The 26,816-nt window shown below is 47.9% G+C and overlaps 1 protein-coding gene across 2 annotated transcripts; it reads left to right on the top strand.

The window, feature by feature from the left end:
• Positions 1–158: 158 nt before the first annotated feature.
• Positions 159–26,618, top strand: POLDIP3 (DNA polymerase delta interacting protein 3). 2 transcript variants are annotated; one of them, XM_069489578.1, is made up of 9 exons: positions 159–269; positions 10,618–11,008; positions 11,811–11,897; positions 12,834–12,929; positions 14,578–14,757; positions 15,343–15,420; positions 19,277–19,406; positions 22,779–22,845; positions 24,355–26,618. In XM_069489578.1, the coding sequence occupies exons 1-9, from the start codon at positions 211–213 to the stop codon at positions 24,530–24,532; spliced, it is 1,266 nt and encodes a 421-aa protein (XP_069345679.1). In that variant the 5' UTR covers positions 159–210; the 3' UTR covers positions 24,533–26,618. The 2 variants fall into 2 exon arrangements, with proteins under 2 accessions (XP_069345679.1, XP_069345680.1); XM_069489579.1 differs by lacking the exon at positions 11,811–11,897.
• The last annotated feature ends 198 nt before the right edge of the window (positions 26,619–26,816 follow it).

Genomic DNA, 26,816 nt, shown 5'->3' with positions numbered 1-26,816 from the left:
CTCTGACCCACCGTATGCAGATAAGAAGACGGCATCGCGAAGGCTCACGGGGAGCGCCCCCGCCTCTTCCGGTCCCTGCTTGGTTTCTGAGTTGTCGCGAGAGTTGGTCGGCAGAACGCCGGAAGCTCCCAGTCGTTCCGTGGAGGCTGAAGGGGCGGGCTCGTGGGCTGGGGGCGTCTAAGCTGCTTTCCGCTGGCTCGGCGGCGCAAGATGGCGGACATCTCCCTGGACGAGCTCATCCGGAAGCGCGGGGCGGCGGCGAAAGGACGGTGAGCTGCCTTTTATGCTTTCGGGGTTCAGGGTCTGCGGCCTAGCAGGGCTTGGGGAAGAGGAGGGAGCGGCCCGGGAGCAACGCGGAGGGGCGTCTGCGCCCGCCCCTTGCCGCCGCCGCCGCCGCGCTCTTCATTGGCCGGGCCGCAAGCTTCGCGGGCCTAGCTGCCCGCCCGCCCACTGGCTGGAGGCGCTGTCCCTCCAGCGGGCCTAGCGAGCTCGGTGGGGCTGTGGCGGGGGACTGGGTGCCCGGCTTTTTGGGGGAAGGGGCTGCCCCCTGCCACCCCGTGGGCCGAGAGTCTCATTGGCGCAGCCTCCTCGCCTGTCTAGGTTGGCATTTGGGCGCCGCCACATCTCTGGGCTGCCCCATCTCCACCCGTCTTAAGAGTTAAGACAACTGGAGTTTAGCGGGGAAGTGACTTGACCAGACACTGTTAGAGCTGAGATTCAAACCCAAACTCTGCGCGCGTTCACCTCTTCACGCCACCTCTGTTAACATCCGCCTCCTTTTGTGAGGGGTTTTAAGTTTTCTAAGCGCTTTCATATACATAACGCCTCGTTTGTACTCCTGTCTGCTAGGTACTAATGTTATTCCTGTTTCACAGATGGGAACTCGAGGCTGGGAGAGGTAAAGTGACTTGCCCGAGGCCACGGAGAACTGAGCAGCGGGGTTGAGTGGCCTTTAATTGCTGGCTGAGTTGGCCTCGGGCATGGGCGGAAAAACCGGGGAGACAGGCTGGACGTTGGCCATTTCCTGAGGGGTATAGCTCCCCAGCTCCCCGAGAAGACAGTTTTGGAGCTGTGGAGGTGATTTGCAATTATGTGTCTGAACTTGTCAACCCTTAAATATTATTAGTCCTGTCAACGGGAAAAAGCCAAACTCTGTAAAATAATTTTAAGGAGTTTTATTCTGAGCCAAATTTGAGGACCATGACCCGGAGCCATGTCCAAGAGGCCTTGAGCAAGTGGACTCGCTGTGGCTGGGTTACAGTTTGGTTTTATACATTTTAGGGAGACAGGGGTTACAGGTAAAGTCATAAATCAATACGTGGGAATCATACATTGGTTTGGCCTGAAAAGGTGGGCCATCTCGAAGCGGGGGCGGGATGGGGGGGGGCTTACAGGTTATAGGTGAGTTTAAAGAGTCTTTGGCTTGTAATTGGTTAAAGACATGAAGCTTTGTCTAAAGGCTTGGAATGTGTTAACATAGTTGCTGTTTATCAGAGACAAGCCACCGGACGTAGATTTGTTATGTAAATTGAGGGCCTGCAGCTTTGTCTTGCATACCCTTAGGCCTGTTAATAGGTTACAAAGGATGTCCCCCAGAAGGGAGGGGGCACGATGAGGCAAGTCTGACCTCCCTCCTCCTGGCAGGCAATTTAGTTTTAGGATATTCCTTTGGCCAGGAGGGGGTCTATTCAGTCAGCCGGTGTGGGGCTGAGCCTTAAAATTTTATTTTAGTTCACAATCCTTTCTAGCCTTTGTGAGCTGAGTTCAACTGCATGAAGTGAGAGCTTGCCCAGCAGTTTTCCAATGCACATTAAACACATTTTTAAATGTCTTTGTAGGGGCTGGGCGTGGTGGCTCAGCCTGTTGCTAAGAGGCCTAGGTGGGAGGATCGTTTGAGCTCAGGAGTTTGAGGTTGCTGTGAGCTAGGCTGACACCACAGCACTCTCTGTCTCAAAAAATGTCTTTGTAGGCAGCCAGAATATACAGGTGTTAGGTATTTTTTTCTAAGACATTCACTTAGCAGATGTTTATTAATACCTTCCGGGGGGCTTGTGGCCAGAAAATAGATTTTTCTCTTGCTATCTGAAAAGTAGCCCTCACCTTCATCCCCACCCTTGATACATATCCACTACAGCTGCCACCATCACCTCATAATTCACAGCCAGCACTAATGGTTCTGGTTTATAACAGGCATGCAGTTAGCGTTTGTTTCCTCAACTGTTATCTGTGAGTAGTTCTCTCCTAGGTCTTCCCTCCAGTGACTGGGGTGGAATTGGTCCTGGGTCCTTTGGCCACGTCCAGGTTTCATAGGTTCCTTTAGTGGTTGCTGAGTGAGCCACTTCCCAGGTCATGCTCTCTGAGCTCACAGCCCTCAGTTCCTGACTGCAGGCAGTCTGTACCAGCTATGTGGTCTGTACATTTAGTGTTCGGCAGTGGGTGGGCGTGGAAGTGTGGGAGTGGGCAATACGTGTGGATCCAGGGGAAGAGCAGGGACTGTGCAGCCAGGTGGACCTGATCCCTGGCAGGTCACTGTTGGGTGCTCTGCCTCCCTGGCCAGGGGACTTAGGAGCTGGGCAGTTTCCTCACTTGTAATGGTCAGTGTGAGAATGCATGTTTAAAGTTTGTATCATGGAGTAAGTGTTTAGCAAATGATGCTAATTGTCATAGACCTTTCCTTGAGTAGAAGTATGAAACACTCCAGGGACATAATAGGGAATCATGGGGCTCTAGAGTCTCTTTGTTGGCTGTGCGTGTGAAATAAAAATAGTTTCCACAAGATTTAGCCCAAACATAGTGTGCGCTCCAGTTTCTTCTACACTAGTCTCTCTGCCAGTACTCTTTGCCCCAATCCAATCCTCACATAATAGCAAAGCAGTATTCTCATACTGAAAATGGATATTGCTTTTTCACTTAAAAAGACTTCAATGAAACATTCTGTGTTTCAGTGTTTCAGCATTTGCCAAGTTTAAAGTCGTCCTCCCACTTTCCGTGTGATCTTATGCAAGTTATGCTTCTCTTTCCTTTCTACAAAACATGGGTAGTATCTACTTCATTAGGTTATTGTCAGGATTGAGTTGATTAATATACCTAAAGTGCTTTGAAAAGTGCCTGGCAGGTACTAAATGTTCAGTAGATGTTAGTTTTCTTCATTGTCATCATTGAATTTGTGAAGGGTTTGAACAAATGTCATTTACTACAGTAAATATATTCTGTTTTACATGCTTCCTAGAAGTAGTTTCCATACTGGGAACTCTGGTTTTAATGTTGCATGGATGTTCCAGGAAGAACCTGTGGGTATCTCAGAAAGCTTCTTTCCTCTTAGTGGAAATAGCAAAAGATGAAGCATATGGAACATAAATAACCTTTTTCCCCACCAGTTTTGGTCACTTTGTTTCCTGTGATCCTTGAGGGACTTGTGGAATGTGCTTGGTGTCCAGAGCAGCCATTCTGTTTTGTGTTTTTTACACCTTGTAAGTCAAGAAAAGGTCATTATCATTATTAATACCTGGGCCTCCAATTAATCATCAAAAGATTCCTTGATTAATGGGAAATTATAGAATGAGGAGGGTGTGGTTTTGAGTGATACTTCTTCCAGGCTATGGTGGGGTGCTGTCGTTCCCCACACACAGCACTTCTCCAGTGACTTTAGTTGTGGAGGATCCGTGGATGAGTCTCCAGGACAGCAGTGGGCCCCAGTTTCATGCAGGCCTGCCCCTCGTGTTGATTTCTTCCTTGAGGTGTGAGAGCACCACTGATTAAGTTAACCTAGGTGTCCTCTCTTGTTGGTTTGATGATTTAGCTCTCATGTGATAGCTGTCTACTGACTGCCTCCAAGTAGTTGAAGGGGCAGCCTTGAGTGTGCTGGAGTTGAACAGCTCTGGGCCAGGTGGCCTGTCTGGTAGTCCTTGGAGCCGGGGGTGGGAGGAGGTGGATAGTGAACTTTTCACATCAGCCCAGGGCTCTGGTCCTGGTACTGATTGCTTATTTCCTTGTTGAAATAAGGTAAAGGAAATGTAGACCTAAACCCAAAAAAGGAAACGAGTTGTTACATAACTTGGATGGGAAGAATTACGTTTTAAAATGAAACATCTGCACAGGACTCTTTGGTAAGGGGATAGTGTCTTAGTGTCATCTTTTTCTCTGTGTCTCTAGAGCACGTAATTTAGAGTTGATCCTCAGTAATAGTTTGAATTAAACTGTTTACTCCCTATAAAAACTAACCTCAACACACACATACTCTAACTCAGAAACCCCCATGGATTAAAATCCACTTTATAATGATCCAGGGCTCCCCTCTATGGGGCTGAATCCTTTGGACTGGACATCTGTCCAGAGCTGGCTACAGCCCTACCTCCACAGACAGAATCAGGAGGATGAGGCATTCCTATTCCCAACAAACCCCCCCCCCCCATCATCACAGGTATGCCTGGTTGCAGTCGATGGTGTGGGGAAAGAGTTCAGGGCCAGTGGGGCATTTGCCCTCTCACCCACCTGCAGCACTCTTCCTGGAACCTCGTGGAATACCTGGTGAGGGCTTGAAAGCAGTTGCAGAGTGCAGTTTCGTCGGTGTGAGGGCCACAGAGCAGTTAAGAGATTTGCTCAAAAAACTTTTTCCCCCCTCCCAAACATTTACTGAGGACAGAAGTACAGGATGTGTTTTGGGAACATCAGTAGGCCCTACTGTGGGGAGTGAGGCTGGAGGCAGAAGTTGGGGCCAGACTGGAGGCTCCCCTCGGGAGCTGGGCTTTGTTAGGGAACCCTCAGCAGTTCTTGGAACAGGAGGGTAACATAATTGAGTCTGTTTTAGAGACCTACCTCTAGCAGGAGTGTTTATTTGAAAAATTCCGGATGACTAATGCCTGCCTTGAACCAGTACTGCTGCCTGCTGGGATGAATAGCAGTCTCTTCATGCAGGAAGGGAGCCGTGATTATAAAAAACCTGAACACTGAAGCCTCCTAAAGCTGTTCATGAAAGGAGTTGAAAGAACTGGTGTAACCAGGGAACTGGATGCGTCAAATTGAAGGGAAATAGCTTACATGCTCCCGCCGTGAGTAGCTCCTGCATCCACAACTGCCTTTACCTCCCTCCCTCAAATGTACCTTTTATGCTGTTCAAACAGATTAAAAAGCCAGTTCGAGGCATCTTGGTAGTTTTTTTTGCCAGATGAACATGGTATGTGGGTCCTCCAGTGAGCACACTGCCAACCAGCCTTGCTGTGTGTGCTCGCCTTCTGGTCACTAGAGAGTGCACTCTTTGTCCCTGGGCATGACTGCAGTCCTAAGATTTTTAATTTTTAAGGATTTAATAATATATTGAAACTAAAATACCAGACACTAACAACAGGGAAGATTATTTATTTTTGTTTTCCTTAACTTTAAATTCTGGTCTTTACTTTTGACCCTTGCTTAATTTATTGGTGCTGTAACTGGATATAGTAAGGTTCAAATCCATTCTTAACTGGCTCTGGGATAGTTAATCTCCTTGATTCTTAGTTTCCTCATTTGCAAAATCTGGACAGTAACCTAATTCACATGGTAGTTATGAGGTTTAAAAGGAGATCTGTGTCAAAATTTGTCAACCTGTATGTAATGAGTGCTCAGAAATTTTCATTGATCCCGTTGCCTCTTACGTGGTGACAGCAGACATCGCTTATCAACCAGAGACTCCTGTGGAGGCTGGAAATTTCCTCTGAATTCATTCTCAGTATAAAATTTCAAACAGCTGATGAGAGAAGGGAAACTATTGGGGAATTATGAATAAGTCTAGGTTGCAGAAGCCTAACCCTTCTGTACCCCTTCCTTTTATGGTTTTTTCCTGCAGAATTGGAGGCAGAAAACTTGAATCTGCACCTTTTTGCGTTCTCTGTTCAGCGATGTGAAATTTGTTTTCAGGAATCTCATCGTTCCTTTAGTTATTTGAAACAACTGATTAGTTGTCCTTTTTTCCCATTTTTTTTTTTTTATTTGGCAGTGATGTTTTATTGCTTGAATGATTGGTGAAATTGGGAAACTTCTTGAAAGCAAGATTGATGCTGTGGGGCTCTGAATTTTCCCAATCTTATGGTATTGTAGAGTCATGGAGTACCACATGTTAAAATGGTCCCACCTCCTTTTATTATAAATATAAGGAGCCCTTTGGTAATAAGGAGTGTCTTGGTGATAGGAGGAGATAGAATTTGGAAAAGACAGAAGACAGGAAATCTTTGGGAAAGGATTGGGTTTGGATTGGGATGTATTTAACTCCCTCTCTCTGGCGGATGACATGTTCCACTTTTGTTGTTTATGCAGCTCAGCTCCATTTGTAATGTTCTGTGTCAGTTGGAGACCAGCTCTTTCTTCCAGGAAGCCTTTCCTGAAGCTCCTGTAGGTGGGTCAGGATGTGAGCTTTCCTCTGAGCTGGTGAGACCCTTGTGGGTCCCACTGTGAAGGTGGGACCAGGATGACCCTGTGTCCTGGCTGCATGGCTGCCCCATTTTCAGCTGGGAGGGGCGATTGGAGGCCAGGATCCCAGCAGAGCACTGAGCTAGTGGGTGAGGGAGGGCTGGCTTTTCTAGGGTGGCCATGGTTTCTCCTGTCTTACCTCTCCTGGGGCTTGGAGTTGGAACGAGGGAGCTTAAAGCCTGTTAAAACGTGGGCTCTGGGCTGGGCGTGGTGGCTCACGCCTGTAATCCTAGCACTCTGGGAGGCCGAGGTGGGCAGATCGTTTGAGCTCAGGAGTTCAACACCAGCCTGAGCAAGAGCGAGACCCTGTCTCTCCAAAAAAAAAAAAAAAAAAAGAAAGAAAGAAAGAAATAAATCAGCCAGCCAACTAAAAATATATACAGAAAAAATTAGCCAGGCATGGTGGCACATGCCTGTAATTCCAGATACCCGGGAGGCTGAGGCAGAAGGATCGCTTGAGCCCAGGAGTTTGAGGTTGCTGTGAGCTAGGCTGATGCCACGGCACTCTAGCCGGGGCAACAGAGTGAGACTCTGTATCAAAAAAAAAAAAAAAAAGAATTGTGGGTTCTGGAGTCAGGTGGACCCAGGGGTCCAGTCCCAGCCATGCCACTAGCTCTGTGATTTGGTTCCTCTCCTGCAAATGGAGGTGGTAGAGGTTACCTCGAGGCAATGTGAGCCTGAAAGTAGAGTGTAAGGTAAGAGCCCTGTAGGCTCCCTGCCATTCAGCAGGAGCTCAGTGCTCAGGAGCTCCTTGGGTCCGTTTCATTCCCCTGATGCAGGGTTCACATGGTTGAGGAGGTTCAGGGTGTGCCCCCAAGAAGCTCTTAGTCCTGTGGGAAATGCAGGCTTGTAAACAAATCATTGTGATGCAGCATCGGAAGCGCCTTAATGGAAGCTTTGTGAGTGCTTTGACTGCTGTGAGGAGGGAGCCTCCAGCTGGGGACCATGGGAAGCAGCGCTGGGGGGTGTGTGTGTGTGTTGGGGGTGTTGGTGCAGGAATGCTTCTGCTGAGGGGGAGGGCGGAGGGGGAATTGGGGAGGCTCTTGGGCCACCTCAGCTGCCTGGCGGAGCAAAGGAGCTGTGGGCCGTGGAGGGCTTTCTACCTTCGGTCCCCCTAGACTGCCCTTTGACAACTACTCTGCCCAGGCCACCTCTAAGCATTCCCATGGCCCTTTGGGTGTCCACTTGCTTGTAGTGTCCTCACAGACTTTGTACCTTCTGTCCTAGAGTAAGGGGGGGTTGATAATTTGGTTATCTATATGCCACCCCTCAATTTGGAGCAGCTGAAGGCCTGTATTTCACATGCTTCTTTTTGTACCTTGATTGCCTGGCCTAAAGCCTGTGGCTCTGGAGGGTACACAATTAGTAGTTCCTGATTTCATCTGGGTGGTAAACGTTGGTCAGAATCCTTTTTCCCATTTTATGAGTAGGGCTTCCGTAGCAGCTTCTGGTCTGAACTGGTCTGTTTCTTTGATGGGCATCATCAACAGGAGTGAGAGAATTGAAAGCATTTTTTTAAAAGCTGGCTGGGGGCACAGTTGCCAGTAGGCCCTGAGGTAGGGCTTTGTTATATAGGTCGTGCTGTTCCCTTCATTCCCACCAAGGCCCCCTTATTGTAGCCGTATGCCTGGGGTCACCACAAAATATAGCCTCACTGTTGCCCATGGCTTTGCAGGCCGTGGACCACGAAGCCCGGGTAGCCCAGGAGAGGGTGGTGCCGTCAGCTCCACACAGCGGTTCCTTCTGCTGGGCTCCCTGCACAGCCATGCCTTTCGCTCTGCTTCCTCTAGCGCCTCCATCTCCCAGTGTTCTCATGAGAAAATAGGGCAGGGACAGACAGACACACCTTAAACCTAATCTTACTGGTTCTATAAATGACCCTTCTGCCTTCTCTCCCAGTTCTTCTGTGAACCCACCAAAAAAATATATTTACATCTTGAACTAATTTGCCATTTTCCAAAGAGGAAAAGGGTGCTGTGCATTACTGCCTGTGTTAGTCCATGTAGGCTGCTGTAGCAAAATACCATAAACTCTAGCTTATAAAGAGCAAATTTCTTCCTTCCTTCCTTCTCTCTTTCTTTCCTTTTCTTTCTTTTTTTTTTTTTTTGGTAGAGACAGGGTTTTGCTATGTTGTTCAGGCTGGTCTCAAGCAATCCTCTCACCTTGGCCTCCCAAAGTGTTGAGATTACAGGTGTGCGCCACCGTGCCCAGCCTAGACCATCTTTTTGCTATGTCCTCAAATGGTGGAAGGGGATCAGGGAGCTTTCTGGGGCCTCTTTTATATGGGTGCTAATCCCATTTATGAAGGATCTGACCCCATGGCCTAATCATCTCCCAGAGGCCCCCTCCTAATATCACATTTGGGGATTGGGTTTCAACATAGGAATTTTGGGGGGATACAAACGTTCTGTGTTGCTGCCTTAGGTCTGGCTCTGGCCTATTGGAGGCAGCAGGTGTTTTTCATTCAAAGAATAACAAAGATCTAGGTTTGCTTTTATTGGTACCAGGTAGACTCACCTTGGGGTATACTTCTGCTATTATTAGCAGAGGGGTGGTGGGCAATCTCCAGCCACTTGAGGATGAGGCAGTGGGAGGGTCCCGGTGACCTGCTTTGTATGAGCGCTGCCTCCTGGGAGCACCGGGCAGTGTAGTGGGAAATAGTACAGGAGCTTGTTTATTCAGCAGCATTTTACTCTCTGACGCCAGGTGAGAGCTTCTCAGCACAGCTCTTCTCCAGAATCACCTGTGGAGTGTTAAATACCAGTGCCCAGGCCTTCGCACAGATTTGGGATTTAGTGTCTAAGGTGGGATCTGGAGAGCTGTATATTTAAAAAGCTCTAGGCCAGGTGGTGGCTCACGCCTGTAATCCTAGCATTCCAGGAGGCGGAGGTGGGAGGATTGCTTGAGGTCAGGAGTTTGAGACCAGCCTGAGCAAGAGCAAGACCCAATCTTTACTAAAAAATAGAGAGGAAAAAAAAAAAATAGCCGGGCAACTAAAAATAGAAAAAATTAGCTGGGTGTGGTGGCATGTGTCTGTAGTACTCGGGATGCTGAGGCAGGAGGATTGCTTGAGCCCAGGAGTTTGAGGTTGCTGTGAGCTAGGCTGACGCCACGGCACTCTAGCCTGGGCAAAACACAGTGAGACTCTGTCTCTAAAAAAGAGCTCCTGTTGCTCAACTGGGGCTCGACACCACTTAGGAGGTACTGGGCCCTGAAAGGGGATGAAGCTTATTCCATTCCCCAGCCCAGGGTGGGGAAAGAATAAGAAGCAGATATAATAATAGGCACAAAGGAGGGTTGCCCTGGAAGAATCCTCTTTGGGATTGTTTCCCAAAGAGGAAACATTGACATAGAAGTCCCCCGGCAGGGCACCTGCTGCAGGGTGGTTATTTATGGGAGCTGGAGTGGAGAGGCCTGGGGGGCGGGCAGGTGGGAGGAGGCAGGAGAAGCCTGCAGACCCCAGGAAGGATCCCCAGCATTGCTCTTAGGAAGGTCTTCTGTTCACCTTTGAGCCACTGAAGGCCAATAGAGGAACCACAGAAAGAGAATGGGGCCTGTATAATGCAGTTTAATTCACTTCCAATTGTAACAGTTCCTGTATTTGACATTTTTGTTATTGCAGAGCAACTTTATTTTTCTTTTCTACCAATTCTTTATATCTTCAGTGTGTTTGTCCTTTAGCTCTAAGCCAGACCTCCATGTTTGCTCTCCTAGTTCTAGCCCAGTTGATGGTATCTGCTTGCATTAAGGGCACCTGTTAGTCACTGAGCCTGTCCCAGGCTGTTTCTCCCACTGTAAATGGACACAGTAAGTGCTTCTTAGGGTGCTGAGAGAGCTGAGGATGGAGCTGGAAGAGACTTAAACTAAAATTGCTCTTCAGATGGGCAGGATTATGGTTTTATGGTCAAAACACTCAGGAGAGCAAAACAGTCTTAACTGGTGATTAAAAATCACCAGGCCCACCTTCTTAATTTTACTTATATTATGAAGTTAAAAGTTATGAAACCAGGAAAGAAGTCTTCACTTTATGTAGGCTTAGTTGTTTACTCAGGCAGTGGCTGGGAGCTGCTTTCTGGCTTCCCCAGGACTGCCTCTGTTGCTGGTATTACCAGGGCTCTGCTTCCATGGCTGCTGTTGATGTCCAGATCCACTTAATATTGCAATTCGTGTTTGCAGGCTCAATGCCAGACCAGGAGTCGGAGGTGTCCGATCTCGAGTTGGGATCCAGCAGGGCCTTCTCAGCCAGCCAACACGCACAGCCACCTTCCAGCAGAGATTTGATGCTCGGCAGAAAATTGGCCTCTCGGATGCCCGGCTCAAACTAGGAGTCAAGGATGCCCGGGAGAAGCTGTTGCAGAAAGATGCTCGGTTTCGGATCAAAGGAAAAGTGCAGGATGCCAGAGAGATGTTGAACTCCCGCAAGCAGCAGACCACTGTGCCCCAGAAGCCCCGCCAGGTAGCTGATGCCCGAGAGAAGATCAGCTTAAAGAGGAGTTCTCCTGCTGCTTTCGTGAACCCACCCATTGGGACAGTGACTCCTGCTCTGAAACTCACCAAAACCATCCAGGTAGGTTGTGGCTTTTGTCATAAATTCCCTGGAAGCTAGTAACAAAGGTAGATTTAGGCAGGGGGCCAGGACTGTTTGGACAAAACTACGATTCTTCCGAGTGTTGGTGTAGCACTTTGTTGCTTATGAAGGCTTTTTTAAGTATGTTATAGTCAAGTAATCATAAAAGGATGGCAAGGTTTATTTCACTTTTATTTTAAAAAGGGAGCGGTCTCTCTAAATAAGTGACTTTCTCAAATGAGACAGTGGTGGAAAGAAGAGAGGGGAAAGGGCAAAACATTGATTGAGCACGTGCTGTGTGGCAGGCACTTTATGTATATGATCTTATATCCTCACTCTATCCCTGGGATTGTTACCTCAGTTTTATAAAACAAGAATCTGAGTCTGACAGATGTGAGATACTGTGTCCAACATTATACAGCCAGGCAGTGGGAAGACCAGGGTAGGAGCCCAGTCTGGTCTGGCTCCTAGTCCGTTGCCCTGGCTGCCCTCCACAGCTGCCACCCCAGAGGGAAAGGAAACTGTCATTTAACCTCCACTGCAGCGTGGGTAATGAGAACAGCAGCAGCAGTGGTGAACAGGTGCTGAGCCAGGTTCATTAAACCCTCTGCGTGCATTACCACGTGGTCTGTGGGGTGATTTTTCTTCCTGTCACTTTTGCTGTTGGGGGTCAGGCACTCTATAGTGCCTTTTACCAAAGATCAAAACTGTGTGCCCACCATACGTATCGGGTTCCATGACGCCTCCTCAGAGAACGTGCGTAGACCCTGTGGGGTGAATTATGACCACTGAGTGTTTCTAGGTTCCACAGCAGAAGGCCATGGTACCACTTCATGCCCATCCTGCTGGAATGAGGATCAATGTTGTCAATAACCACCAGGCCAAACAGGTAGAGTGAGTGTGTGTGCGCGCGTGAGTGTGTGTACATACATGAAGGTGTATGCATGCACATGTTTTAACGAGGCCTGCTTCAGTGGTTTGACTGAGGCCTGGCCCTAGGTTCCCTGTTTAAAGTATTGAAGGAGAGGTTACATTTGACTTTTTTGTAATTTACAAGTTTTAAGAAGATACTTCTTAATGGGGTAGGGGAAGCATGAGAGGCAGAGAGGCAAATTAAATTATTAATTTTTTATTATAGAATTTTTTATTCATTATAAAAGTGCTTAATACAGAAAATTTGTAAAATGCCCCTCAAGCTCCTACTCTCCAAACACAACCACTTTTGAAAGTTCACCATAGTTCTTTAAGTGTCATTATTTTTTACTTAATGGGTAGTTGTAGTTGTGGTTATATTCTTACCCAATTTTATGTCATTATTCTTTCACTTTGCAACTCAAGCATTTTTCTGTGATGTTTTACATTTACTGTAAATATTTTTAGTAACTGCATAATCCATTGAGTTGACATTGCAGTTTATCTAAACCATTTTCCTGTTAGAGATTCTTCTGCTATGGACATCTTTGCAGATAAAGCTCTTTCCAGGGTTTGGATTTACTTTTGTAGGCCAGATTATTCAGGATGGACTTTTGAAGCTAAAGGATATAAACAAACATTTTAGGGACTCTTGATAGGTTTTACCCACTTATAAAAAGGCACTTCTGATGTACCTGGAAGTTGCAGCACTTTCACTGGGCCCTTGTGAGCGGGGAGTCAGCCTATCAGGACTTCAGCCCAGCCTCAGGCCAGTCTCCCAGGCACCTTCACTCCTTTGCCCACTTCTTCCTTGGTCCCTCGCTCACTCCAGCTGTCACCTCCCTGCTGTGTTTGTTCCAGATATCTATTGAGGGCCTTCATGCCACATTAACTAATGTTTCTTTATTCTTAGAATTTATATGATCTGGATGAAGATGATGATGCTGTAGCTCCTATTCCTACAAAGCAGATGAAGTTTGCAGCCTCAGGCAGCTTTCTCCATCAGGTGGTATGGCATTTTGTTTTCCTTACACTCACTGTGTGTGTCTGATCAGGTGGATGGGAGAGGTTGTGGAGAATAGGGCCTTTCAATGCAGAAATATTTCTTTATTTGGACCATCAGATTTTTAGAGCTGGAACTGGTCCAACCCTTTGGTTTTATAAGTGCTGAGACTAGGCTGCCCTGTAATTTGTTCACCATCCCATAAGCGAGTGCAGTGCAGAGCTTTAGCTCCCAGTTGCTGTGTTTGAGACACTTCAGGGAAAATTCGAGTAATCCCACAGGAGGGAATCTCATTTTCTTTCCTTTGTGGCAGGACATTCTGCATGCTTGCTGACCCTCTGGTCAGTAGCTCTGGCCCTGCTCTTGGATTCTGGATTCCCTTGATTGGCGTTAGCAAGAATAAACCTCACCTGACCTAGAAAACAGTATCTAGCAGTGTCAGGGAGGTCTGTGCTGCTTGGCTCAATGGATACAGCCAAGTGACAGTTCCGTGGGCTACCCAGCCAAGTCCACGTGGTGGGGACCTCCTCTGTTTTGCCTTCAGAGGCCCAAAGACTCATTTTTTGGTCACTACCTTGAGTGCATGGTCACTACCCTGGTTAGTTACTCATTTACTCATCCCACCCTGTGCAATAGGTACTAATATCACCCTAGCTTTACAGGAGAGGCAGCTGCACAAAGAGGTTAAATAATCCTGCTCAACACCACCCAGTGGTGGTTGTAGTAGATCTAGGAGTTGAGCCTAAGCAGTGTGGCTGGCTCCTGGGGCCACATGTGTAACCCATGTGCTGTCCTGGCTCTGGAGACTCAGAAGGCGCTTCGGGAGTGTGGAATCCAGCATGGGGGGGATGCTTCACCCAGACTTGGAGAAGCTGGTGAGCTTGCTGCACCATGCTCTGATCCTCCTCTCTGGCCACTGCATTACTCCCTCCTGTCTGGGTCAGTGCCTATAGACACTGCCTTCAATTGGCAAGACTTCTGCTTTGTGCATCCTTTTCCTCAGATATGTTAATACAATGGAGTTTATATTTCCAAGGGAGCACATCCTGGGAGGTAGGGTGGTGGCTGTTTTTGATGATCTGCACGTGCTATCTCTGCTAGCAGGTCCCTGGATAGTCTGAGAGCCAGTGAGGCCAGGTCTGTGCATGGTGACTCTGCATGGCCAGAAGAGGGACCAAAGAGCTGGGAGTTCTGGGCCTTCTTAAAAGTGGGTTTCTATGCTCAGCCAGCCTGGAGCTAGTGATCAGCCCATTGTGATAGAAGCATATCTAGGAAAGAACTTGACCTCAAAACCTTTGGCTTTCTGACCAGCCCTAAGTTGTTGGGTTTTTAGGAAGTTGAGTGGTGTGGGTGAGCCTGTGGCTCCTGGGTGAGTTTTCAGGTCAGGGCTGTATGGAAGCTTCCTGCCACAAGCTTCCAGCAGTGGAAAGTGGCTTCTGTGAGCACATACTTGGCCTGTTTTTCTCCTCTCCTAGCCCTTCCCTGTGGGATGTCCCTGGCAGCTGGCAACCTTTTTGGCTTCAGATTTCTAATGGAATTAGAGAGCTAGGGGGCATTGAGGGTTCGTGCTCTCAGCTAGTTGTCAGCCCCCTCGGGGCTGCTTCAGAAGAGTCCAGGTCTCTGGCTTCTCAGATTCCTTTCTGTCTTTGTCCAGGCTGGGCTGAGCAGTTCCAAGCTCTCCATGTCCAAGGCCCTCCCTCTCACCAAAGTGGTTCAGAATGATGCATACACAGCTCCTACTCTCCCCTCCTCTGTTCGAACAAAAGCCTTGACCAACATGTCCCGGACACTGGTGAACAAGGAGGAAACGCCCAAAGAGCTGCCACCTGCTGAGGTGAGGTGAAGGTGACCACACCACTTAAGAGTCAGCCTATGCTGGGTGGGTGATGTGCTGTATGTACCCCATTGAGTCCTCACAACATCCTGTGAGGTTGGCATTGCCACCCCTGTTTTACAAATAAGCAAACCAAGACGTAGGGACGCCTGCCCTCAAAGAGCTTGCAGGCTCATGGAGACAGCAGAGCTGCAGAGAGATTGCTGTGTCTAGTGATAGGTAGCAGTTCTCCCTGGAGAGAGGTGCTGGGAGCTCTGAGGAAAGAGCACCTCATTCCACTTCGAAGCCTGGGAAGCTTTAAGTTTTGAGAAAGTGCCATTTGAGCTGAGCGAGTCTGGGAGCGTGAGTACCATTCCAAACAGAGGCTCAGGGCCTGAAGGGCCTGTGTGTTTGGGAAGTGGGCGAGAATCCATGTCTTTAGCATACAAGAAGGGGGTCATGATACGTGCTTAGGTCCAAGGGGCCCAGTTGTGATGACTTTCCATGGAGCTGTCCTCTGGGTCTTCATGACTGTGGCTTGGGGTAAGTTCTGTTGTGTGAGTGCATGCCCACTGGCTTCTGGTAACGCTCTTGTCTGTGTGGCAGCCTGTCCTCAGCCCTTTGGAAGGCACCAAGATGACTGTGAATAATCTACACCCTCGAGTCACTGAGGAAGACATCGTTGTGAGTACTGTGACCGGCCAGAAATTTAAAACTCAAACTGCTTCTGTGGCAAAGGTCCCTGAGACCCCCCCCCCCACTACCACCACCGCCTCTGCAGTTGATGACTTGCGAGGACTCAGCATGTCGTCGTACAGGGCCCAGATTTATCAGAGCTAAAGGCTACACATAGCTCATGAGGCAAAGTCTGAGGAAACCAGGTACAGGCTTCCCGAGTCCTCTCTAGTAGTCACACAGGATGCACTTCATTCCCCCAGCAACAAGTTGTGACAACACATGTGAAACCAGGGGAGCTCATTAAACACTTAGTTCCTTGGGCTTTTATTGGGGACTGGTCACTTAGGCATTCTCACCTGGCATCCACCAGAATTCCACACTCCCAGAAGGAAAGCAAGGGTTCAGCATAAGCCATATTGTTTGCACAGTTGAGGTGCAGTGAGCTCCTCTTTAACAGTGGGGTGGTGGGAGCCCTACCAAAGCACAAGTTCCCAGACACCAGCCAAAGGCCACCCTTGGAAGCAGGCCTTTCAAAGGCTAGCAGTCGGGCCATCTGTGTTTACTATCTTCTGCACAGCTTCCAAACCAGGGCCTGAATCTCAGGGTCAGGGGATATTTGTGCCCTATGGTTCCTAAATGGGATCCTTTAGTCCCGCTGTGTGATATCCCGTAGTTCATAATTTCTCATAAGTCTTTGGAACTTCCTGCTTCCTTTGGGGTTTTTACATGATGATTCCAAAGTGAAAGGAGTGAGATAGATTGGTGGTGTCTGCCTTCCTAATCCATCCTGTCCTACCTGTGGCAGTCATGGGCAAAATCTAAGCCAGGTGCCTGGTGACTAGGGCACAGATGCAGCTAGGACTTCCTTTTCTACCTCATTTTCACTCTGGCACCCAAAAGAGCCATTTGTTTAGAAATCCACACACCCTTTGAACTGTCGGATCACAAAATGAATGCACCTGGAGAATCCAGCCTCTCCCTGCAGCTGAGTCCTGAGGATTCTATAACAGCCCACACTGGCCATCACATTTAAATCTTTTTTTTTTTTTTTTTTTGAGACAGAGTCTCACTCTGTTGCCCAGGCTAGAGTGAGTGCCGTGGCGTCAGCCTAGCTCACAGCAACCTCAAACTCCTGGGCTCAAGCGATCCTCCTGTCTCAGCCTCCCAAGTAGCTGGGACTACAGGCATGCACCACCATGCCCGGCTAATTTTTTCTATATATATATTTTAGCTGTCCAAATCATTTCTTTCTATTTTTAGTAGAGATGGGGTCTCGCTCTTGCTCAGGCTGGTCTCGAACTCCTGAGCTCAAACGATCCGCCTGCCTCGGCCTCCCAGAGTGCTAGGATTACAGGCGTGAGCCACCGCGCCCGGCCCACATTTAAATCTTAATTGTGAAACACACAGGCACTGTGTGTGGTTGGTACTAGAATTAAGCAGGCCAGCTGGGCACGGTGGCTCACGCCTGTAATCCTAGCACTCTAGGAGGCCGAGGCAGGCGGATCGTTTGAGCTCAGGAGTTCGAGACCAGCCTGAGCAAGAGCGAGACTCCGTCTCTACTAAAAATAGAAAGAAATGATTTGGACAGCTAAAAATACATATACAAAAAAAAAATTAGCCAGGCATGGTGGCACATGCCTGTAGTCCCAGCTACTCGGGAGGCTGAGGCAGTAGGATTGCTTAAGCCCAGGAGTTTGAGGTTGCTGTGAGCTAGGCTGACGCCACGGCACTCTAGCCCGGGCAACAGAGCGAGACTCTGCCTCAAAAACAAAAAAATTTAAGCAGGCCCACCAATGCGTTCCTTCTCTAGCAGGCTCAGGGCTATGAACAGCACACGTGAAAATGGAAATTGCAGCCTGCTTTATGTAATACTTGACAAGTTATAACGAAGTAAAACTTTTTTTCTGATTATAAAAATAATAACATCTACCATTTACTGAACCACTTACATGTGCCGGACACTTTATGTGGAATGTTTGAAAATGTATAATAGTGGAAACTAAACACCCATTAGGATCACCACTCAGAGAAAATTGCCAATAATAATCCTTACTTCTTTCTATTCTACCCAAATAGGTAATGTCCAGAGGACAACAGTAATTGGGATTATATCTAGTACTTAGGTCAGCCTTTCATATCGCAGGTTCCACAACCAACTGTGGTTTGAAAATATTCGAATAAGAAAAAAATGCCAGGTGTGGTCGCTTATGCCTACAATCCCAGCATTTTGGGAGGCCAGGGCAGTAGGATCACTTGAGACCAAGAGTTTGAGACCAACCTGGGCAACATACTGAGACCTCACCTCTATCAAAAATAAATAATTTAAAAAGGTAAAGAAAAGATGCCCGCTAACAACCAACCATAAAAAGTATTCTTTTAAAGAAAAAGTAGTTAAGTAAAAAAATAACAATTCCACAATAAATAATACAAATTTAAAAACCAATACAGTATAACAACTATTTAAATAGCATTTACATTGTATTAGAGATGATTTAAAGTATACAGGAGGGACCAGGCATGGTAGTTCATGCCTGTAATCCCAGCACTTTGGAAAGCTAAGGAAAGAGGATCACTTGATACCAACCTGGACAACATAGTGAGACCCCGTCTCTATAAAAATTTTAAAAAATTTAGCTGGGCATGCACCTGTAATCCCAGCTACTCAGGAGGCTGAGGTAGGAGGGTAGCTTTAGCCCAGCAGTTCAAGGCTACAGTGAGCTATGATTGTGCTGCTGTACTCCAGCCTCGGCAGCAGAGCAAGACCCTGTCTCTCCCCCTCCCCCCCAGCCAAAAAAGAGTATGGGAAGGTGTGTGTAGATTATATGTAAACACTATGCCATTTTATATTAGAGACTTGAGCATCCATGGATTTTGGTACCTGTGGGGGGCTCCTAGAACTAGACCACTGTGGGTACAAAGGGATGACTGGAGTTCCGTATCTTGGTTTGGATATTTAACATTTTCCCATTTATCATTAGAAACCATTTCAAGGACCTTTTCATAAGCCTTCTCTTTGGCTTCCCTACAACCTTGTGAAAGGCAGTTGTAGGTAAGGAAATGGCTTGAGTGCTAGTTGACCTCTGTTGTCTGTCTCCGTATTACACTCCCTCTCTGGCCTCAGTCTCCTTGTCTGAAAGATGAGGAGGGGATTGGAGTTGATGTTAACGTGTAAGAGCACTGCCTTAAAAATTATCTCACTTGAACTTTCCAACAACCTTGGAGGAAAAGTCCTTTTTATTTTCAGAAGAGGAAAAAAGCCTGGGAGAAGTTAAGTAACTTGCTGGAGATCACACAGCTGACAGGAAGCAGAGCCTCAGGGATCAAACGCGGGTTCGTCTGACTTAGAGTGACCAGCTGTCCAGTATTGCTAGGGACTCTCCTGACCTTAGCACTCCAAAGTCCCATGTCCTAGGAAACCCTTCTCTCCAGCCAAATCGGGACTATTGGGCACAACTCCAGAATTTGTATTTCTGCAGATTCCTAGGTGACATATTAGCACCTGTCTTTGACAAATCTTCACATTCATTCTCATGACAGAGCTCTCTTGAGAAAAATTCCATAACTGTTACTGTATTGAGGTGGGTACTGAGGACTTTGGTGGTGACTTGCTGGGAGGACACAGATATGCCAAGGCTTGTAAGCCGAGACCCGTGTCTCACTGCCAGCACAGCTTGTCCTTCATCTGGTTCCGTGTTGAGGCCTGTGAATGTCTCAAGAACACCACCTAAAACAGCTCCCTCCCCTGAAATCTTGGGCACAGGGCATATTTAGCACAGTACAGCCACCCCAGGGCCCTTGGAGTGTGTGAGTGGTAAGCAGCCAGAAATTCCTCCCCAATCCCAACCCCTCTTGTTCTTTGCAGGAGCTTTTCTGTGTATGTGGAGCCCTCAAGCGAGCTCGGCTGGTCCATCCTGGGGTAGCAGAGGTGGTCTTTGTGAAAAAGGATGATGCCATCACTGCATATAAGAAGTACAATAACCGGTGTCTGGATGGTAAGTTAGAGAGAAAGCAGCTCCCTTACCTCCTGCTCCTCTCTCCACTTGCTGTCAGGCAGCAAACCTTCCTCTGAGATGGGTGGCAGGACATCCTCGTACCCTCTGAGGCCTTCTGTGCACCAGGTATAGGCAGGGACATGCAGTCTCTGAGTGGTGCTGAACTATGGGTTCCACAGGGCCCTGGGTTTTAACCTAGTCCTCGAACTTAAGTCCAGCAAGAAGGAAAACATCATTTCTCCATAGATGGTTCTCTTCAGGGGTCTTGCCAGGGAAGCCAAAGAGCCACAGCCTTTTCTTCCCCTCAGCTGTTGGTCTGTGTAGGACAAAGTTTCCTCCAAGGCCTGGAGCCTTGTCTTGAATGTTGGCACCTAGTTACTACTCTGCTTCTAGTAGTAAACTCCTGACTTTGTTGAATTCACATTCGCATATGCATCTCAGGACAGCGTGTAGAGAGTAACTCTGCTGCCCTGCTCCTTCTTTCCATTGATTTGTTCTTTCAGTATGTATTGAATAATACGTAACTGTGGACCAAGGCCCTCTGTTAGAAGTGGGGAAGCAGAGTATAAAAATAATAACGACAAAATACTAATAAAAGACCTAGACCCTTGTCTAAATGTTGGCACCTGGGTGAGCTCACCTGGAAAAGTCAATGGTTTGAATTTCCCTGATGGCTAATAATGTTTAGCACCTTTTCGTGTGCTTTTTGGCCATTTGTGTGTCTTCTTTGGAGAAATGTCTATTCAGAATCTTTGTCCGCTTTTTAATTGGGTTTTGGTTTTTTGGGGGGAGGGGGTTGTTTGTTTTCAAGAGACAGGGTCTTGCTCTGTTGCCCAGGCTGGAGTATAGTGGTATGATCATAGCTCCGTGCAACCTCAACCTCCAACTCCTGGGCTCAATCCTCCCGCCTCAGCCTCCCAAGTAGCTGGGACTACAGGTGCTTGCCATCACGCCCAGCTAATTTTTTTATTTTTTGTTCAAGTCAGGCTGGACTTGAACTCCTGGGCTTAAGCGATCCTCCTGCCTCAGCATCAAAATACTGGGATTATAGAGCCACTATGCCAGACCTAATTGTGTTCTTTTTTTATTATTGAGTTGTAAAAGTTCTTTATATAACCTTGATGTAAGTCTCTTACTAGATAAACGATTTGCCAATATTTTCTCTCATTCTGTAGGATTTTTTTCTCTCACTTTTTTAACAGTTGTGTGCTGTATTTTCAGTCAACAACAGTGATCCCATAAGATTATAATACCATATTTTTACTGTACGTTTTCTGTGTTTAGATACACAAATACAGTTGCCAGTAGTATTCAGTACAGTAACATGCCATACAGATTTGTAGCCTAGAACAGTAGCATTTAGCCTAGGTGTATAGTCGTCTATACCATCTAGGTTTGTGTAAGTACAGTCTGTGATACTCATACAATGATGGAATCACCTAACAAAGCATTTCTCGTAATGTATCCCTGTTGTTACAGGACACATGACTGTGTGTGTATTTATAGCTGTATATTTTCCTCCAAGCACTGCTTTAACTACATTCCATAAGTTTTGGTATATTGTGTCTTCATTTTCATTCATCTTAATTAAAGTATTTTCTGTTTCCCTTGTGATTTTTTTTCTTTGACCTACTGATTATTTAAGATTGTTTTGTTTAATTTCCCTATAATCATGAATTTTATTTGTGTATTTGAAGCTCTGTTGCTCATTGCAGATATGTTTATGTTAATAATTATTTTCATCCTGATGAATTGACCCTTTAATCGGTTTTCAATGTCCCTCTTTATCTCTAGTAACGTTTTTTGTTTTAAAGTCTATTTTGGACCAGGCACGGTGACTCACACCTGTAATCCTAGCATTCTAGGAGGCCAAGGCGAGAGAATTGCTTGAGTTGGAGACCACCCTAAGCAAGAGCAAGATCCCATCTCTACTAAAAATAGAAAATAGTTAGCCTACTAAAAATAGAAAATAGTTAGCTGGGTGTGGTGGCACACGCCTGTAGTCCCAGCTGCCCAGGAGGCTGAGGCAGGAGGATCGCTTGAGCCCAGGAGTTTTAGGTTACTGTGAGCTAGGTTGACATCATGGCACTCTAGCCCTAGCAATAGAGCAAGAGTCTGTCCAAAAAAATAAATAAAATTTGTTTTGTTTTATGTTAGTATAGCTACTGCGTTTTTCTTAGGATTGCTGTTTGGGTGATAAATCTTTTTCTACCCTTTTGCTTTCAGTCTTTTTATGTCTTTATAAAGTGTGTCTCCTATAGATAGTGTATAATTGGACTTTGTTTTGTTTTTTATTCCGGCCTGATAGTCTCTCTTTCTTGATTGGATTATTTAATCTGTGCACATTTTTGTTATTGATAATTGGGTTTAACTTAACTCCAGTAAGACATAGAAACATTACTCCTATATGGCTCTATTCCTTCCTGGTTTTTGTACTGTTACTGTAATACATATCACAGCTTATATACAGTGCGAGTGCAGTCTTCCTAGCAGTTAATCCTTCGTGGACAAAGTGGAAGTCTGGATACACTGTTTTGTTTTTTTGTTTTTTGAGACAGAATCTCGCTCTGTTGCCCAGGCTAGAGTGCCATGGTGTCAGCCTAGCTCACAGCAACCTCAAACTCCTGGGCTCAAGCAATCCTGCTGCCTCAGCCTCCGGAGTAGCTGGGACTACAGGCATGTGCCACCATGCCTGGCTAATTTTTTTCTATATATTTTTAGCTGTCCAGCTAATTTTTTTCTATTCTTAGTGGAGACGGGGTCTCGTTCTTGCTCAGGCTGGTCTCGAACTCCTGACCTCGAGTGATCCTCCTGCCTCAGCCTCCCAGATTGCTAGGATTACAGGCGTGAGCCACCAGGCCCAGCCTGTAGATACACTTTTGAATCCTCTTTTCATTTAATTTAGCTGGGTGCAGTGGTGCGCACCTGCAGTTCCAGCTGTTTGGGAGGCTGAGGTGGAAGGATCGCTTGAGCTCAGGAGTTTGAGGCAAGCCTGGGTAGTAAGACCCCATCTCTTAAAAAAAATCCAAAATCTGCATACTTTTAACTTAATTTGATAGCATAAACATTTTCCCTTACTGCTTCACAAGTTTGGATGGCTTCACACTGAGTACAATTTCTCTCTCACTTCACTCTCATCTCTGCCCGTATGAAGCAAAGTTTATTACCACTTTATTTCCTAGTGCTCTTATTGCTCTTTGAGGCAATTGTTTCCTCACACCCTAGGCTTTTCTTAGTGTGTAGACTTGGCTGAAACATGGCAGCCCTGTCTCCAGCTGTGGAGCCAGAGCTGTCTGTGTTGGGTGCTTTGACTCTTGGTGGTGGAGGAGCTGAGGTCTAATGGCAGACCCTTTTCTTCCCTTGGTTTTTCAGGGCAGCCGATGAAGTGCAACCTTCACATGAATGGGAACGTTATCACCTCAGACCAGCCCATCCTGCTGTAAGTTCCGAGGGCAGGTGCTAGAGCCTCTGCTTGTTTACCATGCACAGGCCTGTCTGTATTCACAGGGGCAAATGCCTGCGTCACGGCTCTGCATCTGCCATTCCAGTGCCTCTGTTCTCATGGCAACTGGGCATGCGGGTGCTTGAATTTAACCAAATTGCTTTGCTTTGTCACTTTCCCAGGGCTGACCCCACAGTGGCTAGCAGTAGGATCTCGTTCTCAGACTTAAAATTTAGAAACACCTGAGAGCAAAGTGGAGCACAGGCTGCTCTTGTGCCCTTTGCACAGGTGTGTGTACCGTCAAGTGAGCAGAGAACTCCACCTCCTCTGACTGACTGATGGGGACAGTGCCAAGTGCTACCCGTTGTTTTGCTCCCCAGTAGGGCTTTTTTGGTTTTTGTTGTTTTTAGACAGTCTCACTATGTTTCCCAGGCTGGTTTTGAACACCTGGGCTCAAGCGTTCCTCCTGCCTCAGCTTCCCAAGTAGCTGGGTCTAGAGGCGTGTACCGCTGCACCCAGCTCCCTGCACCTCATTTTGTTAACGGACACCTGGGCATACCTGCCTGGCCCGGGACTGAGGACTGTTTTGGAGCCTGAGATGTATAAAATGTGGAGACTCCAAGACATCCTTGTCTAGATAAAGAGAGAGATACCCACGGAGGAGGCTGGACTTGCCAGGGTGGTTGGGGTAGTGTGGGTCAAGCCTGGAATAGCTTTGAGATTGAGAAAGACTAGAATTTGAACCCTGGGTGATGACTTAGGTGATTTGGATGAGTGTCTTTGTTTTGGGGGTTTTTTTTGTTTGTTTGTTTGAGACAGAGTCTCACTCTGTTGCCCGGGCTAGAGTGCCTGTTGCCCGGGCTAGAGTGCCGTGGCGTCAGCCTAGCTCACAGCAACCTCAAACTCCTGGGCTCAAGCAATCCTCCTGCCTCAGCCTCCCAAGTAGCTGGTACTACAGACATGTGCCACCATGCCCAGCTAATTTTTTCTATATATTTTTAGTTGTCCAGCTAATTTCTTTCTATTTTTAGTAGAGACGAGGTCTCACTCTTGCTCAGGATGGTCTCGAACTCCTGAGCGCAAACGATCCACCCACCTCGGCCTCCCAGAGTGCTAGGATTATAGGCGTGAGCCACCGCGCCCAGCCATGGATGAGTGTCTTAAACTATGTTCCAGGAATAAGTTGTATTCTCAAAATGTTTCTTAGGGTTTTGTGACCTAATGAGTTTGGGAACTTGGGCTTCTCAAGTTATGTGATATGCTAATGTGTGTTACCACCCAGGAGGTACATGCAGTGTTCCTAAACTTAAAGCCCCAGAACACTGCAGGTTGCATCTCATCAGTTAATAAGAAAAATGGTAAGTTTGTTACGAGATGAAATGAGAGTAGGGATGCAGAGAGCATCACGCTCGGTGCCTAACTCCTGACAGACGTGCAGTTAGGGTGGGTCTTTTCCCCATGTAGGGAAAACAGACAAGGACTTGGACTCTTTTCTGCTCTCCACAGGCGGCTGAGTGACAGCCCCTCAGTGAAAAAGGAGAGCGAGCTGCCTCGCAGGGTGAATTCTGCCTCCTCAGCCAATCCTCCTGCTGAAGTGGACCCTGACACCATCCTGAAGGCACTCTTCAAGTCCTCCGGGGCCTCTGTGACCACACAACCCACAGAATTCAAAATCAAACTTTGAGCAGGAGAGTGAGGCAGCCAGAATGGGGGCAGAGGAGGGTGGCTCTGTTTCCCAGGGCAAAGCTTGTGACCAATGGGCCATCGGACTAGAGACCCCCCGAGTGTGGGAAGGGTTGCCAGGGTAGAGAGCTTCCTCGCTGGTTGGGACCTGCCCTGTGCTCTTCTGTACGTTACCGATTCCGTAGTGTGTGTTTTCTCCTCTCCGCCTCATCAGCAAGGTAGGCTTGTGTTTCTCAGAGTGTGCCTCCCCTGGCCTCAGCCCTGAGCTGATTGCTTGTCTGGAAATGGTACACTAACTTCTCTGGGTGGCTGTCTTGTGGCCCCATGGGATGTGGGGCGGGGGCTGTTTGAAGGACACTGCTTTTTCCAGGGACTGAGGGGTTGCCTTTCCTTTCTGGTTTTTAAGCTTTTCAAACAAAGGAGGGAATGGAAACCTCTGCTTTCCTAATGGGAGCCAGGTCTGCTTAAGAGCTGTGCCACTCACCCACCTGGCCATCAGTGGAGGTGGCAACCGGGGATCAGGTCACAGGCCTCTTTTCCTCTCACCACTGGCTCCAGGCCTGGCTAGGTGCAAGGGCAGGATGAGGCGCTGCTCTGGTAGGGAGAGTGCACCCTCAGCTCTTGGTTTGGAGAGCCTGCGCTGCCTCAACCAACCCAGAGCAAATTCTTAAGAGTCCACATTTCTTTTTTCCTTGAGTTGTGCTGAATGCCCCACCCCAGTTCTCTTGGCCTTCTGGGTGTCACTGCTGGGAGGGGCTTGCACTGTTAACTCTCCCAGCTCTCACCTAGCATGGCGCTCATCACGCGCTGGTTTTAGTGCAAATGCCAGCTCCCTTTCAGTCTGGCTGCACAGAGGCTCTGCCTCCCATTCTGTAACACTGGGTTTAGGGGATTATGTGAGTGGGAGGTGCTGTTGTGCTCCTGACTCTTCCTTTCTGGCCTCTGTAGTCTACAGGTTAATAGTCAGGGATGGCAGGAGGCATATATCCAGCTGCCACCAAGGGGCACTGTCCCCACTATTGTGAGTGACCCGTCCGTCCACGCAGAGGGGTATTTTCCTGCCTTGGCAGTGGGGGAGGTTGTGGAATGGGGGAGGGGGTACACTAGGGGACTGTTGCCCCAGCGTGAGGCAAAACTATAGAACCCAGGGGCAGTCCCTGAATACCAGGGCAGCATTGGGCTCCAGGTGTCATGTGTCATTTAGCAGTCCCCTGCTGGTTTGTTGGGACTGTAAAGGGAATCCAGGCTGGTGCAGAGCTGGAGCACGTTGGGGAGCAGGATTCTGGGAGCTCTACAAAGTCAGCAGCAAGTGCTGTGGAAGGCACAAGCCTAGAGAGTACAGGGAACCTGAGACTTTAAGAGCCTCTCAAGACCTGCTTGAGGCTGGCCCGCTAAAGTAAAGAGAGCTCAGGAACTCCTGTTTCCACAGTTACGTCTGCCCGGCGGGAAGGACCCAGAGTTTGAGCCCAGCTTTAGTCCTCAGGCTCTGAGGCTGCCCGGGCCGAGGAGGTCCAAGGAGGGCCTGATGGTGCTCCACTCTCTGGCTCTTTAAAGAAAGCCACAGTTTTCCTCTTACCCGCTTCCAGTGGGTACAGACTTCCTTCTCTTCAGCAGCTGGAAGACATTCCTCCCACGCTTTACTCTTCCTGGCCCAAGAGAGCACGCCAGAGGCAGTAGGCCCTGATTTCTCAGGTACTGGGAACAGTCAGGTCATTGCCTGGAGGCGGCTTAGAGAAGGGCTGCTAAACACCCTGCCCCAGAGGCGTCCCCCTCCCCTCCCCCACCTCCTCTCCTACTCCCAGGCCAGGCTGCTCTGGTTCTCACAGGGTTTCACTGGGCCCAGCTGCAGCTGCCTGGCCATCTGGTGCTCAGTTTCTGGGTGACCATATGGTACAATGGGGGGGAGGGGGCCTGTTTGTGCCCCTGCTCAAAAGCTGTCATCTTGGGAAACAGGGAAGAGAAGGCGGTGGGCCAGTCCCATGTCCTTCACCTCCCGCTCCCCTACACTACCTGTCTGTGTCTCGTTCAGAAGGAGGGGAAGAGGCATTAAGGGATGGAGGGTGACTATCTATTACTTATCCATTTCTGAATAAACATTTGTTATTCCTACCTTTGAGCTGTCATTTCTTAAAAGATTGTGTTAAGTGGCCTTAGTGGGACTTGGCACCAGCAAATGGGAATTTGCCGTGACCTTGGGCATTTACTCACAGGACTTGCTGGACCTCAGTCTCTGCAACTGAGAGACTGGTCACTACTGTCTGTGGAAGCACCTGACACAGGGACGC

This window comes from Eulemur rufifrons, chromosome 16 (genome assembly GCF_041146395.1).
Source record: "Eulemur rufifrons isolate Redbay chromosome 16, OSU_ERuf_1, whole genome shotgun sequence".
Classification (NCBI taxonomy): Eukaryota; Metazoa; Chordata; class Mammalia; order Primates; family Lemuridae; genus Eulemur; species Eulemur rufifrons.
This window is presented reverse-complemented; position numbering and strand designations above follow the sequence as displayed.